Source organism: Thunnus thynnus, chromosome 4 (assembly GCF_963924715.1).
Source record: "Thunnus thynnus chromosome 4, fThuThy2.1, whole genome shotgun sequence".
Classification (NCBI taxonomy): Eukaryota; Metazoa; Chordata; class Actinopteri; order Scombriformes; family Scombridae; genus Thunnus; species Thunnus thynnus.
Window position 1 is genome coordinate 34,284,787 of NC_089520.1, and position 17,428 is coordinate 34,302,214.

The 17,428-nt window shown below is 38.8% G+C and overlaps 1 protein-coding gene across 1 annotated transcript in view; it reads right to left on the minus strand.

Annotated features, from left to right (window-relative positions):
- The window catches only part of LOC137182141 (copine-9-like), a 173,469-nt gene that overhangs the window by 123,972 nt on the left and 32,069 nt on the right, over positions 1 to 17,428 (minus strand). Inside the window, exons 3-4 of the mRNA XM_067588442.1 lie at positions 16,508 to 16,554; positions 33 to 136 (exon numbers count right to left, since the gene is read on the minus strand). Of these exons, the coding sequence (XP_067444543.1) occupies positions 33 to 136; positions 16,508 to 16,554 (151 nt within the window). The remainder of the gene's footprint in view (positions 1 to 32; positions 137 to 16,507; positions 16,555 to 17,428) is intronic.

Sequence of the window (17,428 nt, forward strand, 5' to 3'; positions counted from 1 at the left end):
TAGAGGGAAAAGGCGGAGATGTTCCCACTTACACATCAAAGCGAAGGTTCTGCTTCTCTTCAAAGAAGAAATCAAGGACAAATTTCCTCACGAAGTCGGGGTTCAGTGTGTTATCGATCACTTCTGTCCGACCAAACTGGAGGAAAGACACAGACAAGAGAGACAGAGGTGAAGAGAAAGTCAACACCATGCTGATCAATCTGTACATTTAGTGAGACGGAAAAGCAAATACTGTAAGACGGTATTCTACTACTGTTGAAAACCTGCAAAAGAAGCAACACAACTTCTCACCCATCAAACATTTGAACATGACACACCATGAATCTGTCTTAACCTGATTAAGGCAGTGCTCAAACTAGTAGATTAATCATGAGAGTGTCTGATACAACGGTCTTACTTGGAGAAAAACTGACCCAGTTAGTTTACCTTCATTTCTGCTCAATTTTTCCACCTGATGGGGAGTGCAACACAACATCAAATGCAGGGGAGAGCTGCCAGGTTGCTCAATTTAAAAATCCAGTGATTTTTACAATCAATCTAATCATCTCATTATCTCAAGATAACGAATGGATGGCTTTGCTGAGCCCATTAAGCCTGATTGTTTGGAGCATGATTGAAGGCAAAGGCAGAGCTAGAAATCTATAAAACATTCTTGATCAATGCATTTATTCAATAAAGGTAGAATCAGCAAAAATTGGAAACCAGTGTTGGCGTCACCAGGCCCCAAACAACAATACTGACATGTCCAAGTGAAAGGAGTATTGGTTGATGTAATTGTTCTTGCTGTCCACACTGGCCTCAAAGAGAGGCAGTTCAATATAAATGATGATGGACAAAATCCACAGTCCTCGTTCTGTGTAAAAATGCATTTTAATGTTCAGCTGAAGCTAATATGAGGCTTCAGTAGTGTGTAAGTACACCAAAGTGACAGTGTCTTTAGAATGAAATTCTCTCTTTGCTTCCCCAGACAGTGTTCCCTTGCTGTGACACTGCAGAGGGTCAGTAACACAAAGTGGGAATTTGGTACTAATATGACCGTAACTCGGGAAGAAACACTTTGTCTAACTCAGGGTGCTTTCACATGAAGCATCCTCTCACACAACTGAATCCCCTGTTGATCGCTGTGCAATCACACTCATCCCTCAGCTTACAACACAATCCCATCATACTTTCTGGAAGGTGACAGTGATGAGCTATCGATCTGACAAATACCTATAACCCCCACCCCTCTCTCCAGTCTTGTTACTGCTCTCCTCGGTCAGTCAAACTCCACACAGGAGGAGTAAAGAGAATCTTCTATCAGGTATTAATCTCTTTGGATGGATCTTGGTCTGTAAGGGTACACAGGTCTTAATGCTTGTCAGCGGCTGCTGAAACCTAAAGAGTAATGAGTTTAGATTGTCACAAGAGGCAAAGTCACGATGTCAATAGCTACCATCACAGAAGACAAGTGAATTTCATACTGACGTCTTAAATGAAAAAAAGGTTATTATAAATTTTTCAAGCCTTGTGTTTCAATCATTGTGTGTCCATGATGGGATCTGTTATTGTTGTATATTACAGGACAGCCACGTGAGTCAAATTAACGTGATCATTATCTGATTTAAGGGGCAACACATCTGAATATCATACAGTTCTTTATTATCACATTTGCAGTATACTACATGACCCAGTTCCATTGCCCCCCCCTTATACAGTCACAGACTTTGCAAGTGCTCCCTTGAAATCTGTAAAGTGTTTGAGAGCTCTGTCACAGATTGCTTTAGCCTTTTATACACACTATGGAAGGAGTCAGCAAGATTGACATTTTCCTTACAATTACAGTGACAGAAGTTGTTAACTAGCACCATGTATGTGTAGTCGTATGATCACTTCAAATATGTTGATTTAGTCCAGCAGAGCTAAACTGCAAACAACAAATATTCCACTTCATTAAATTACAGTCTGACATATGAGCCTCACACTTCACTGTAAATAGAAATGTCTCATTACCTGATTGGCTATAGACAAATCTGAGTTATAGGTTTTTTACCAAGATATCTATCCAGGAGATCCTTATCCCACTCATGAGTTAAAAATATCATCATCAAAAATTTAAATTTTCAATGTAATCTGGTCCAGTTTCGACAGATGGTTCTGTCTTTTCTGTTCTGTGCTGTTATCAGCTGCTCCAGCAATGAACTTAAGAAAAAGATGAAAGTGAAAGCCACAAGCTTTATAAAATTAATTTTAGTTACATAAATCAATCAGAAAGAAATCATAATATTTGGACCACATTCTGAGCTCCATGCCAACAAAGGACCGACCAGGGACCACTATAGTACAAGCAGTTTGCCTACACAGGGCCGATGGATCTCTGGTAGCTTGGTACTAGCACTAAGCTTCCTGGGAAAAATTCCACTTTTACAGTATGATCTTTTTACTAAATGTTGCATTTCTTCTGATTTCAGTGACAGAAATCAGGATATACAACATTACAAGACAAACTGAAATGTCCTTTCTCAGTAAGAGTGATAAAAAGGAGAAATCTTCTTTTAATGTGTATGCTAGAGATGCTTTTTAATGTCAGTTGTATTTGTAATCTGGGTGAGTCATGCCTTAATGCTCTGCAGATATGACACATACCTGTATGGTAATGCCAGGTGGAAAGAGGATCAAACACACAAACTGTCTACTATCTATTCATACACACACATACAGTACAGACACAGAGAGCCTCCTCCCTCCCACAGTGTAGCAGTACTAGGGCGAGGTGAAGCGGCAGGTTGCTGTCGTGGACAGAAACTTAAAGAGTCCCTGCCACTGCTGCTCTGCTGACAGCTGCCAAAACACCCAGCAGTGGCACCCACAGCCCAACTGATCTGTAAAACACTGCCCTTTGTTTTATATTTAGTTGTTAACTATTCTCCCTGGCTTCATAGTGGAAGAGCCCTGACATGCCTTGAGGGACGGGACAAAGGAAGGCTGGTTACATTCCCGCTGGATTTAGGGGGGGGGGTGGCGGGGGCAGATCTCTTTGCTCACTGTTGCATCACGATCTTTTGATCCAGCAGTGACAGCGGCACACTGGAAGACCATGTAGCTTGCTGCCCATAAGAAAACAAATCAAGCACCTGCGGGGAGTGCATTTTTCAGAAGTGGTTTGTTTGTTACTTCACTGAGACAGAGAGGAAAACAAAAGAGATGATGAATGAAATCTACACCCTGATTAGACTTTGTATTAAATTAAACTTCAGAGGTACCTTATAGGAAAAAATACACTCACTGTACCTCAAATAATAACACGAACAGCAACAGAAAGCCGATATGATGGACAGTTTCAACATAAAAAGGGAAAATAACAGCAGTGGTGGCAATTTTCCTCTCTCAAAGAAGACATTTTGACATGTCAAACACAGATGTAATTAATAACAGTGGAATTCATTTATATGTGGCAGGTCAGGGTATGTGTATTGTTCGTGTATACTGGGTCACTGACGTGGCTCACTGGAACATTTAAATGGACAAAGTCATCATTAAGGTTGATTACAAACACCTGTGCTTTTCCTGCTGTGACAAGTCAAAATGTCTGCCGTAAGCAAGCTCTTTAGAGTTTACTATGACAGGAAAGAGGAAACAAATGAAAATGTGTGTGCATGCAGTGTGAAAAATATGGAGGTAGGCTAGTTTATATCACAGCAAGGTAAGAGTTGCTACATTTCTAAGCAAGCACAAAGTAGTATCTGACGTACATCATAGTGCCATAATTGCAATACAGGTATTTATCTTTTATCATTTTATCAAAGAAAAAACATTTATCAAATATCATCTTCTCGATATATGCAAAGACGATACATTTAGCTAGTTAATAAGTTTGACCTGTGCAGTTCAGCTCCCCTCTGTATTTTTGAAAAGACTTTACATAAAATGTACATTAAACATAAACCAATCCATCTGCAAAACAAAAGTCCTCATCAATTTAATTTCAGGATTCATGTTAGTAAGCTCGTTTTAAAATGTTACTGCATGATTTATTATTTTTTCATGGCATATAAGATGTCCAGTGGTGTCTTGATGTTGTATATCTACAGTATTTAGATCAGTTAGGTGATCATTATATAGGCCAAGTCTGTTTTGGAGGCAACGCACACAGCACAAGATATTTTACACACTGATGCTATGGTATAAAATAGCTAATGTGAAATATGCCGTTTATGTAGAAATGAATGTGTTAAATGTGCATCAACAATCCTCCTCCTCTTCTGATCATGTAAACTGTCATTTCAAAGGGAAAATGAGAAATGCTCAAACTGCACATGAGAAGGTTTCATGCCTACTTCCAGTGTTCTTACACAGGGTCACTGGTGACCGGAGCGTATCCCAGCAGCTTAAGAGTTTCCAGCTCTCCTGATATGCATGTCTTTGGACTTTGGGATGAAACTGGAGCACCCAGTGGAAATCCAAGCTGAGGTTTCACACTCCATACCTTCTTGATGTGCAGTAACAGAGCTAACCTCTGAGCCTCTGTGACACTTAAACTGTACAGTCTGTGGTTTTTACCTCCAGGCAGCAATAAATTACGCTTGAAGACAGAGTCCTCCCTTTTGAAGCTACCATGTGAGCATACAGTCAGTTTTGATCTGTGCAAGATAAGTTGAGCTCTTTAAAGCATTGGGGAGATGTACAGTTAGCACAGATCTGTTCAGAAGAGCAGGAGGGATTTAATCAAGAGCAGCACAGAGGCTGACAGCTTGTGGCCTTTGTTGGATGTGTGGCTATTCAACAAGACCCCTGAGGAATCATTGAATAAAGAGAAATGTAGGAGCTGCAGAGAGGTTTTCTCTGCTACTGTTCTCATTTGTCTCCATCATCCTGCATCATGGGGATTTTGACAGAAATACAGGCAGCAGGTATTATATGAAATTGTAGCATTAAAGGACAAAACCAACTTTTCCACAGTCAATTCAGATAATGAGTGCTTTAGAACCAGAATTCTGCATCAGGAGGCGGGTAGGGAGGATGGATAGATAGTTAGCAAGATGACAAAAAAGGCAAAAAGTGGCCTTTGCTGCAGGAGACCACTGTTCGCTTCCCACTTCCAACCAAGTGTCTTTCCCTTCAAAAGACACCGCAATTCGCCGCAGCTCGGGTGTGTTTTCCCTGCAAGAAGCAGTTTGTTTCACTGCAATGTAAAAACGTCAGTTTGTGGTTTTAGAGGGAGTTATGTGCTGGAACTTTTTCAAGGTATTTCAAGCTATGGTGAGGTTGTCAGGTTTGGTACCATAGTGCTTGTATGGCTGTGTACTCACTGCATGCTCACCAAACATATCTGGTAATCCACCCTGTAGCTGAAGATACTGCACAGAAGATTACCTTATTCGTCACAAAATAGTTTGTACACTGACTAAAATTTCAAATAGTTTTTTATATTTCAGTTTGAGTACGGATCCAACAGTGAGCTTTAGAGGTGTTGGTAGGTATATTTAACTTTGGACAAAGCCAGGTGAGCAGTTTTTGTACTTAATACACAGACTTGAAATTGAGATTGATTTTTTCATCTTACTTATAAAAAGCAAACAAGCATATTGACGTTCATACACACATCTGTGTATAAAGGTCAATCTAATTGTCATTTAAGTCATGGCTACGGTCTTTCTATGGCCTGCAGATTAACTGCGTGCAGCTGGATTTTGAGTTTATCTTGTCATATAAAGTACATATTTTGTGTTGTGTGGCTCCAAGGAAGAATTCTGCTAATGGCGATTCTGTAAAATGAAATGTAAATGTAAAATGAAAATACCTCAGAAGGCTTTTTAGAATTATCAAAATGCTAAATACCACATGTATCCTTTATTACCCTTCTTTTACAGTCAAAATTGAGATATTGACTAGTGTGTCATGCCAGACAGAAACATAGCAACATAACACCTGATCACCTCACTATTCACCTAAAAGCACTGTCAAGAGAAGACTGAAAATGTTGTAATTGATGCAAAGGGACAACTATACCACCAGAGTGGACAAAGAAGATGCAAACAAGACTCTGAATCATGCTAATTCAAGCAGAAGGCAGCTGTTAGGTCAGAAAATAGATCATACTATTGTGAAAAATATTATTGCATTGCTGACCTTGTGGCTTTGGAGCTGAGTGGAGAGCTCATGTGAAGTGCACTTTACACACATTTGCTGCAATATTTTGCATTGCTGTCACTGAAGTGGTTTTCATTACTGAATCACTGATGAATGCCCACATTGTCTAATTTCTCTCTCTGTGACTATCCCTGTCTCTCTTTGACAGACTATTTCAGTGTTTCAATTGTCTATAGTTAGCTTATGTTCTTTGACATTATAAATGCGACTCCATGATGTCAGAATGTGAATGGAAAAAGGTCATTGTATCACTAGATGTTAAAGACAGAAGATGGAACAGACTGAAACATTAGCTGAAGTGAATCAGAGCTGGACTTTCATTGCAATGTACCAACCATACAGACTGTAGCTGTAGCTAGTGAGCAATGTGTCCACTATGTGTGGAGTGTGCTAGTTCAGCCTGACTGATCTCACAACTCAGCAAGAACTCTGGTTCTCTAAATTACCTCCAGTCTCTCCCCTTTGTCTCTGTACATACGCTTATTAATTGTTGGCATGAAGTATCATTCATGGAGACACGTATGTCTGAACACACTTTTAGAGTCAACAAAACAAGCACAACATACAGCTAAACCATGAACCATGCACTTCTATTATAATGTTTGTCATTCTACAACTCTGTGAAGCATCAAATATAAATGATGCCCTGACATCTGGGAGGGAAAATAATGATCAACAACATGGACCTTGTAATCAAACATTGGTACAGATTTGATCATACCTTCTTTCTTTAAGTATCTACAGTACATTTTTAGAGATCAATTTTTCCTGTATACTGGTCATTTTTATTCAAGATCAGTGTAAAAAGTGTAACCAAAAGCTGATATGATACCATGTTGGTATGTTACAATAAGTCTTGTATGTTACAATAAGTCTCTCACATGTTTTACACAGGTAAAACATGTGAGAGATTGCCATGAAGGATTGGTTCATAATTTTTCAAGTCTGTCTTTAAATAGTGAGGAACCCAAATGTATATTAAACTGTTTTCTTGCTGTAATCATTCCTCCTGTTCACACTGGCCATTAGAGGATGGGGCCAAATCCACAGTCCTTCTGTGTAAAAATGTATTTAAAAGTTTATCTGAAGCTACTATGAAGCTTCAGTGTCCAAATGAATCAATTCAAGTAGATATCTTTCAATGTTAGTCTTTTTACTATTCTTCCACTTCAGATCAACAGGGAAACACTGTCTGAGGAAACACAAAGAGGGAATTTGATGCTAAAAAGACTGTAAATGTGGTAGATATCCTCTTGATATGACTAACTCAGACTACTGAAGCTTCATATAAGATTCACATCAACTTTTAGATGCATTTTTGCACAAAATGACAGAGGAAGGATTACAGTGAGGAAAGCCTCTTTCACTGTTCATATGAACACCTGACTGTTTTAAGACACACTTAAAAAATTGTGAATCTGTCCTTTACTAGTCTATTTCTTAAACACAGATGTTTTAGACTTTGAAGATGTACTGCTTGGATAAAGGAGAATTAGACAGGCTTAGAAGTGTTGCAAGACTAGACTTGAACAGAGCCAGGCCAAATGTTTCCCCTTGCCTCCACTCTTTATGCTAAGCTAGGCTAAGGATGTCCTGACTCCAACCATGTAAGATTGATATCAATTTTCTCCCACTCTCGAAATGAAAGCAAAACATGTCTCCCCAAATGTTGAATTATTCCATGATAAAGTGGGTGCATGCACAATTTGTCTCATTTGCACCTTTACATATTGCTAACCATGCTAGCTGATCAGTTGTTTACCCAGTATTTCATTTTAATCTACAGCATTGCAAACTCTATCACAGGTTTGTTTGTGTTTAGCATTTTATGTAAGTTTAAATCAAAACTCAAAAGAATTGTTCAGTTACTGATTTAAACATGAGTTTCTTGAGTTTAACATTAGATTTCTTTGTCCTAACTTACCAATACTTGCCATGAGTTCCATGAGGTTAAGAGGGTGGCAACCAAACACTCCCTGCTTTTATGCTCTTTGTGACAATCAGTGATGTCATAGGATGCACCATGTATGGGGGGTGTATTGGGTTTAATCTTCTCTTTTGATTAGTATCTATATTTGTAATGATTAGTTTCCTTGACATATGGAGGCTAGTAAGACTTGTTTGTATTGATTATGTGTACTGATATAAGTGACAAGTATGTGTTGAAGCTTCAGGACTTTAAACTCAGCAAAACCAAGGCCAAAGTGTACCAAAGCACCACAACACCTTGCTGATCTTATTGTTTCAATCTCCTATCTGTGTCTGTGAAGATTCTCAGTCATCCGGGTCATGGTTATCCAAGGAGGGTTGAATTGAGGGCAACTGAACTTGGTTGTAAATACTTGAAGACATTTTGATTCTCATCCAAGGGGCATCTTCAGTTCTAACTGACTGGTGGGGAGTCCAAGGTATTTAACCGCTGTGGGGTCATTATCATAGTCATTGCTCATATATGCGTTATAAGTTCAAGACATGTACATGTAATGCAATAAATCTGTAAATGCACATTTTATTGAACAATATAGTACAGTAAAATAACTAATAAATGAAGTGTCCAAAAAGCCTACAAATAAAATATTTTTGTTGACATGAATGGGCCTACATCACACCTTATTGGCCCGATGTGATGTGATTGGAGATTTGCGTCCATTAAAATATTACCTTTATAGTTTTGTTACTTGGTGTTCAGTGGAAATGTTCCCATACTTAAAATTTTGTCGTTCTAGTGTGCATTAGTTGAAAGAGAGTACTTACATCATGTAGGTGCAAGGCTATTAAAAAGCAGCATCAATCAAAACACAATATACCTGAACCGAATGTTATAGAAATAATGTTAGATCAAATGACCAAACAACATCAGTCAGGTTAGCATACTAAGATATTTCCTGCTCATTCTTCTGTCCCACCAACGTGCACATCACTGGAGCATAAAGTTTAGCAGTTTCAGAACTGTCAAACTGAAAGAAATGCTTTCTGAAGCATCAGTGACATATAAAACTTCACACACCATCAGTCACGTGCTATTCTTAATTTGACAAGAGCTCTGACACAAAGTATTGAAACAAGCTTCGGTGTTTTTTTATCATCCACCCATCACTATCTACCGAGTCACTCTGAAGAAAGCTCCCCTACATATTCCTTTAATGCATTCCCCAAACAGACATATCAAGATTATCATCAGAAAAAGAAAGGTAACATGATCCTTTTCAGTTGATTAAATCCCTACAGCCATGTAAAAGCAACAAGAAAGATGTTTTACATTATCAGTCTCTAATTTAAAAGCACTGCAAGAAGGACATCCCCCATTCAACGCAGTGGTCCACTGTAGGTAACTGGATCACACTGTGAGCAACCAACACCACACTGCAGCAAAGTAATCAACAAATATACTGAGTGCCCCTGAATATGTCCCCATTGTCCTTGTTGCGTCATGTCCATTCAGATGTGACGCAACACAGTAGTGGATGAGCATCTACCGATTTAAGAAGAACCATTCTCTCTGAGGCTGATGAGTTAAGTGATGCTTGGGGGTTTCTGGCACAAAGCAATCCATTATATCATGTGCACCTTCTAACAGCATCATAGCAGAGTAGAAAAACAGCCTGGCAGCATCGAGGCAATCAGGGCAGCATTTTTTTCTATTTGAGTCTGCTGCACCTGTAATGAACTGTCTACAAGTGGAAAAGACGGAAAGAAAGGAGGACAGAGAGACAGACAGAAGGAAAGTGAGTTTTTCCCAAAGGATCAGGAATCCAGAAATGCATGTGACACTTACAATGTGGACACAATATGTCAGTTGAAATGGGGAAAGGATCATTATTATTGTTATTCCCCAGAAGGTCTTGGAAAAAGTAGGTTAGCATGGCTGCTTGTGCCTCCTGGGGGAACAGGTTAGGCTGGCAGTCAGGCACGGTCAGAAATGGGCTAATGAAGCAAGAGAGAGTGAGAAAAGCAGCGGTATCTGGTCCTTACTCAGTAACATGTTACAGTATAACAACTTACTACTTTTCAGGGCCAGACCAAGCCTTTTCGTGGCCCCTAAGTCACTTCTCACCTCAAATGTACAAAATAACGATGAAGCACAGTTTATGATGTTTAAAATCAAATATAAAAAGAATTAACATGGTAACACTTAAACACCTTAACACTTAAATACCTCTTTGATACAGTGTCACAAATACTGGTCAGATGCAAGTGGATATGCAAATTGAGGCAGACATGTCCACACTTCAGTGAAACATTTGCGCTTATCCCAACACTGTTTGACTTTATCTCATAAGCATAAAGCAACAAAAGGAAAAGGTGAGAGACTGAGAAAAATATCATAACAAACTGGAGTTCCTGGTCATTTCTGAGACCAGCAGAAGCTAAACTTTCATATTAACACACACAAACACACTATGGAAACACACAGTCTGTGCATGTGCCACTAGCTAACGTCTAACTTAACACTAAACACGAACTGCAAAGCTGCTTCAGTGGCTAAATTCCTGTGATTAAGGGAAAGGCAAAAATATACTACATCATCAAAATCATTGAGTGTATCTTTAAAGCTGCATCAATTCAAGTTTAGTGACCCGGGGCAAAAGACTCCACATCAAGCTGAAAGAACCCCTTGTTAAGTTATTGGCTATCATGGTAACAAATAGTTGTATCCATCCAATACCGACATAGAGAAACATTAGCTTTCATTTGATGTTGTGTTTTTGGCAAACTAATGAATGTAAGTCCAATATTCACACTGTTTTTTAGCTCTGTTTAGATCTCCACCAATCTCTGAGGGAAATATCTCAGTCTGTAGCTGCTAGATGTTGGATGTTTTGTTAAGTTTTGCAGTTAGTGCTGCAAAACCTTGCAGGGAGGAGGTCAGGGTGGGTCAACAAAGCCTGTTACCATTGATCACATCCTGTTTCCTACAAACAGTCAATATGGGTTTCTTTAAACCATGATCCTTACCTAACCATTGTTTTTGTGCCTAAACCTGATTTAACCTTAGAGCTGAGGGAGGCGTAGAGTTGGGTGTGGTGTGGGTTCGTCAACACAAGCATGTCCTTTGATGCACTGATTATGTATTGATTAGTGGAGCAAGAGTAAATACAGAAACCTTAAGAGAGTTTACATGTTCAGTGTGTTTGGGGAGGGGGCTGCTGGCTATGAGGACCAAAGCAGCTGCTTTTGCTTATGCCTCAGGCCAGCTCTGCTCTTCAAGTAACAAGTGGCATAAAAAATTAATTTCAGTTGGTGTGGTCATACACCAATCTCTATGCGATATGCCAAATGCCAAAAAGGTGACTTCCTATTTCATTTAATAGCATCAAAAAGATCTGTGGTCATCAACGCCTCCTAGCTTCCTGATCATTCTCAGGACAAGAAACTGACTGATCCTGATCTTAGAAGTGGAAAAGGTTGCCTGTTGTGTAGGTGACTGAGAAGAAATTCTAAGAAAGTACTGCACCCTCATACAAATAAGTAACATTAGTCCTGAAATGACCAAAGAGAAAGGAGTATATTACGTTTTTTTGCAGTAACAAGCCCAATATTGACAGAGACGAGAGGTAGAGTATGAGACTGGTTTCATATAATGGAATATGAGCTGTCTCCCTGTTTCTCTCTCAAACACACACACACACACACACACACTGATAAGAAGTATCTTTTAATAAGCTCTGCTTTTGACAGCTTCTCCTTTTGTTTGGTAAGTTTTCTGTACAGTTTGTTTGTTTTCCGTACACTTTGTCACCCACTAAAAATCCGGAGTTTGTTTTTGGCAGAGCTGTAATTATTTCTTTCTCCCATTAGTGTGAGAATTAGATTTCTGTTAATTGCATCAAAAAGTGCCCAGAGCCAAATCTACCAATGTGTTCAGAAAGCCCACGCACTACAAGTCGCTGACAATACATGCATTGCAGGGAGGCTGTTTGTTTCCTTTTGCCTGTTGACGGACAGCTATACTACTGTCCAAGGAGATTGTAAGAGGAAGAAGTGGGCTACTGAGTGGGATCGGGAAGCATATGGAAGATCTCCAACTGTGGCTTCACTCCAACCTGGCAACCCAAGCTAAAAGAAAGCTCCTTGCTCTTCAGTCAGTTCTGATTTATAAAAATAAAAAAGCTGCAAAAAGTAGATTCACAGCCAAACCACGCGTGTCCGTTCTGCTGTAATCGACAGCAAAAGGCCCCATAAATTCCATGACAAGAGGAGAAAAGCTTTAGCTCACTGCCGAGATAGAGAGGCAGTGAGGAAAATAAAGTTTAGGATACTCCCAGATAAACTTTTATCTTCTCACAGAAGCAAGAGGCATTTTATGATATGTTCCTACTGTGATGTCTTTGCTCTGATGGGGGCTTGAGAGTTTATCCTGCACAGATTCTGAATCTGTGACAGGATTACTGCTCTATCGCTTCAAGCAACCTAACATTTTCCCAGCAACTCCCTCTGAAGTTTAAAAAGGTATATTGCCTTTATAAGCCTGGCAGAAAAACATTTTAGTCCATCTTTGTCAGTCAAGCTGCAAATAGTAAACCCTGGGACACAGACTGGGGAATTGAAGAGGAGTGATAAGGAAAAATAACTGGAAATTTGATAGAAAGGACAACAAAAGTTACGTATAGTGAAAGAGGATTAAAGAGCCTGTAATAATGAACAGATGATAAATACTTACAATATATAGTATAACAATACAATAAACTTATATACTGCGTTACAAACCATTTCACATGAAATAATTATCAAACATCATTTCTTGTCATTACAACTTTAGGTTCACTCCGTTTAGTTTAGCAGCAGGCGTCACCATTAATTAACTGAAGCCAGTTGCACCAGTTGTTCTTTAAGTCCAACTGAAATCACAGTCATCCCTTTTTGCAGTCAAAATGAAGCATTGCCTTAGTTGAAGATGTGTTAGTGTTAGTTGATTGGCATGTACTGATTTATTCATGATTCACTATCAGTGGCTGCTTGGCTACTAGCTGACTAGTAATATCCAATCATGTTGCTATACATAGTCAGTTCTTCAGTGCAAGTGTCTCTGACTGAACTGTCATTGAATTATACACTGCTGCAATAATGGGTTTTTTGCAATAGAGTTGACTCATAGTAATTAAATGTCAACTATTCTAAGAGTGGATTCAATAAGTAAAATGTGTATTAATACATGAATCAATGAATATAGACATTACTCTGCAATCATGATGTTACATTCAGTTTTGAACATATATATTTTTACATTCAATAATGTTTAAGAAAATGGATTGCTCGCTGGATGGATATTTAAATCAAATATAGATTGAAATTGGATTTACATTGGCAATATATTATTGATTTTTCTGAATTTATCTCCCCAATAACTGGCTCATCTGCCAATATGTCCTTTATTTTGTCATTTATCTTCATGTTATTGTCTTTAATATTGTTGTGAGGAGAGAATACGCAATAAAGATAATAAGAAAAAACATATCTCCCAACTACAATACTTGTCAGCTTCTGAAACTATGTAACTATATTATATTTTTAGGGTCATGTGACACTAAAACTCTCCTCTGACACCAAGAATAATTTGTCTGGTCAAAATGATATTAGGAATTAGTTCAGGTTTCAAGTCTTTCCATAAAAGAACCGGCATAGTGTTCAATTCTTAAGTAAACACTTGTGCAATAAAATAAACTGCATCACACACATTTGTCAGATTTTTTAAAAAGCAGACACAGTATCTAAAAACATAGATTCACCTCTATACAAGAGAAATCTGTTATTATCTCTGCTGCATCTCCTTTGCGCTGCTGCATGAGGGCTGCACGTAGCTGCAGCCTCATCAGTCTTTTTAAAAACGTTTAACACAACTCAATGCTCCCGTTCATTTGTGATGCTGGCTGCTGCTCGGCATCAGATAGCTGTGATTACAGAGCCATGCAGCAGAGCCGTTTACCTGCATCGACCACCGCTTTACACTGTGTGCATGTGTGCGTGTGTGTGTATGTGTGTGTGTGTGAGAGAGAGAGAGAGAGAGAGAGTGTATACAGCTCTACTGAAAGTGTCCTCGCCCTGCGAGACTGATTGAGGCTCACTGAGATCTGTGTGTGTGTGTGTGGAACCCCACTGAGGTGAGACTGATTTTCTTTGATGGCATAAAGCACAAATTACTGCAAGACACAGAGAGAGAGAGACCAAGGCAGAGAGAAGAGAGAGAGATACAAGGTCTTTTATATATTTACACATCCACAGTGTACCAGGGTCGACCTTCCGAAGCATCTCCGATGGTTTTCCGATTCGTGAATTCCTATGTTTGGCCACTCAGGCTTCACAGAAGGGCTTATTTTTTTACTATGTTTTGTTTACTTCAAAACACTCTAATCAGTGTGACCGTCACAGGATATATTGCTCCATGCCTGCTTACACTCTCTTAAGTTGTGACCTTGCTGGAGGAAAGCACTGATCATTTTTAAAATGTCAGTCTGTTCGGGTTATCACAAATACATTTTAGAGGATTGCTGTTATTTCCAACCTCAGCCTTGTTTTCGTAGATGTTTTTGTCATTTTGCTGAGTGATGGTGTAAAACATTTCATCAGTAACTTCAGTTTAAAGGTTTTTGTTCCTCTCCTGCTCTCCTGTACACACTCTAAAGGTCAAACCCCAATTATAAGAGCACTTTGTAAATGTGAAATCAACCCCAAATTAACTACAAAACACATTTCTCACAAGTAGAGTTGAATCTATTACTGTGAATAAAAGTGATTTTTTAAATTCAATACGTCAGACTGCAGGCACTGCGGCATTAGCTGCTCAGATATACGTCTGACAGCAGGTGGGGGATATTGTTGCAGCCCAAAACTCATTTCCTCATCTCCCAATTAGAGACAACACAGAGAGGCTGGTGTGAGAGTGGGCAGTTGGTATGTATACAATATGATACTGGGTAGGGTATCCACTAAAATGACATACTGAAAATGCAGAACTGTGCTAGTTCAAATAAAATTTAATGCCACAATTTCAGTAAAGTATTATTAGAGATCTTAAGTAGGCCGTAGGTTGTTATAAATTGTAGGCTTTTAATCCTCTCAGTTGAAGCTCTTTAACTACACCTCCAGTTAACTTATGTATCCATACACATGGGGAAAATGATTTATTTTGCAATATCATGTAGTGTTGGAAAATACATTGTATAGCAATATGATGAATCTGTGCATCTTTGTGCATCTTTCTATTTTTTGTGATTTAATCCTCAATGACTGTAACTATTTTGAATCTGCATGTTTTGGATCATCAAATATATTCAATCAATCAATCAAAGTTTGATGTGTTACTGCTGAAAACTGTGGTTGTGGTTGTGACAGACCCAAACCATCATTGTTTTAAAACTGCATTTTCTGTTGCTCTTTTGCATTCTGCACAAGGTCCATCCAAAAAAAATTTTTCTGAAAACTGGACAGGAGTAAAAGCATTTTATTAACTTTCTTAACTTATAAAATGACTCCTATCTTGGCCAATATTTGGCAGGGCTAAAGAGGAGTCCTAACTTGTTTAGTCTCGCGATACCAGACAATCAGAGATCTCCACCTACTGAAGTCTGGGGATCTCTAAATGCACTATATTTGCTTGAATGGAGGCGAGAACAGCTGCTAAAAAAACCTACGCCCCTTACATTTTGTCAAGGACACGTATTAATGGAGATGATGGTCTCCCCCCATTCTCCTCCATAGTGAACTGCATGTCACCGCCCCACTATGAGGTGTTGCCCTAAAGACTTTGGATTGGTTCTGCAATGCAGGGGTTTTTTCCACCTAGTTTTAACAACAAAACCTGGGAGATTGTCCTCAGTCTCTATGAGCAAGCGTTTAGAGACTGACCTGTAAGTCTATAACCTGTAAGGACTAGTCAGGAGATGGTGTTCAGGCAGAGACGATCCATGAGAGACGGAATGTTTTGGGAAAACATAATGACAATAAGCTTATCACAACATTGTTTTGATTTGTGAGACTGAGCTTGTGGGAGATGCAGAGAACACATGCAGAGAATTCATGCTGCCCCTGTAGTGTTTAATGGGGAAGATGCAGCTTAAATAAAACTTTAATTGTGTTCATGCGCCTCATAAAGATAACGCACGCGACAAAGGTCCTCAGTGAGAGTGGACAAAAACTTACTGGTACACAATCACATTCCCCCTGACACTTACTACACGTCTACGGCACATAAGATAACAAAGGGTGTAGTTGAAGGGGGAATTGCTGAAAAGTCATTGCAGGAAGCTTCATAAATGACTCTCAGTCCTACTCTGAAGGGTTTTTAGGCTTATGTTAACTTTTACTGTTATTCCTAGAAGGGATTCTCAGAAGCTGGATAGATACAGACCCTTGACTTAAGAATTAAAGGCATTTAACTCACCTCCCTCCACTCCTTGGTCCCAAGGCCTTGAACGTACAACACCACCACTGAGAAGAGAAACAAATATATTCATATTTTAGAGTCACTTCAGCACTTTGTAAATTTCAAGGCAAATAAAAATCTCAAAATCATGAATCATGAGTGCATTTAACCACAGGGTCCAGCACTGGTATCAGCAAGGAAACTGATCATCTGCTCTCTTCTAGCAGTGTTCCGATAAATAGTATGACCAACCTTTCAACAAAAGATTTAGAACATAAATATTTATAAAATGTATTTGATAAGAGAAATGAAATTCTGTATCCTTGAGATATAAGAGTTGCTAGACAAAGTATTAAACTTTTATTTTGATTGTGAGGAAGGTGACTCATCTCTGCTGAGGAATAACAGGCTACAGTAAAGAAATAATAGAAAGTAATTGAATATATTATTGCATTATATTATAATGTATGGAGGTATTTAAAAATATAATTGCAGGGGAAAAAATACCTTGAAAACTCTGCTACTGAACAGATAAAAAAGCAAAAAAAGATATTTTTATTTCCAGCCATCCTGCAACAAAGCAAGACATTCAGTGGTTTGTCACAGGAAACTGACTGATGATTCACTGAAGACAAAATCACCTCTTTATATACAAAAAATCAAGGAGTGTGGGTACAACCAGGATGATTTTTTTGGTCTTAAAGTGAAACTCTGAAAAAAGAAACTTAACCTCACTCTAACCTCAAATAACAGAAACAGAAACTCAAACTGTGCAATCAGTGGAAAATACACACTGACTGATTGACGGGTGATTTTTTTTGGAAGTTCCGTGCAGAAACACCACGCAGTCTGAATTACACAAAACAAGGATTACCACTCTGAACAGAGTGGGGGACCACACAGCTCCAGCTTGTAAACACATACACACACACACACACA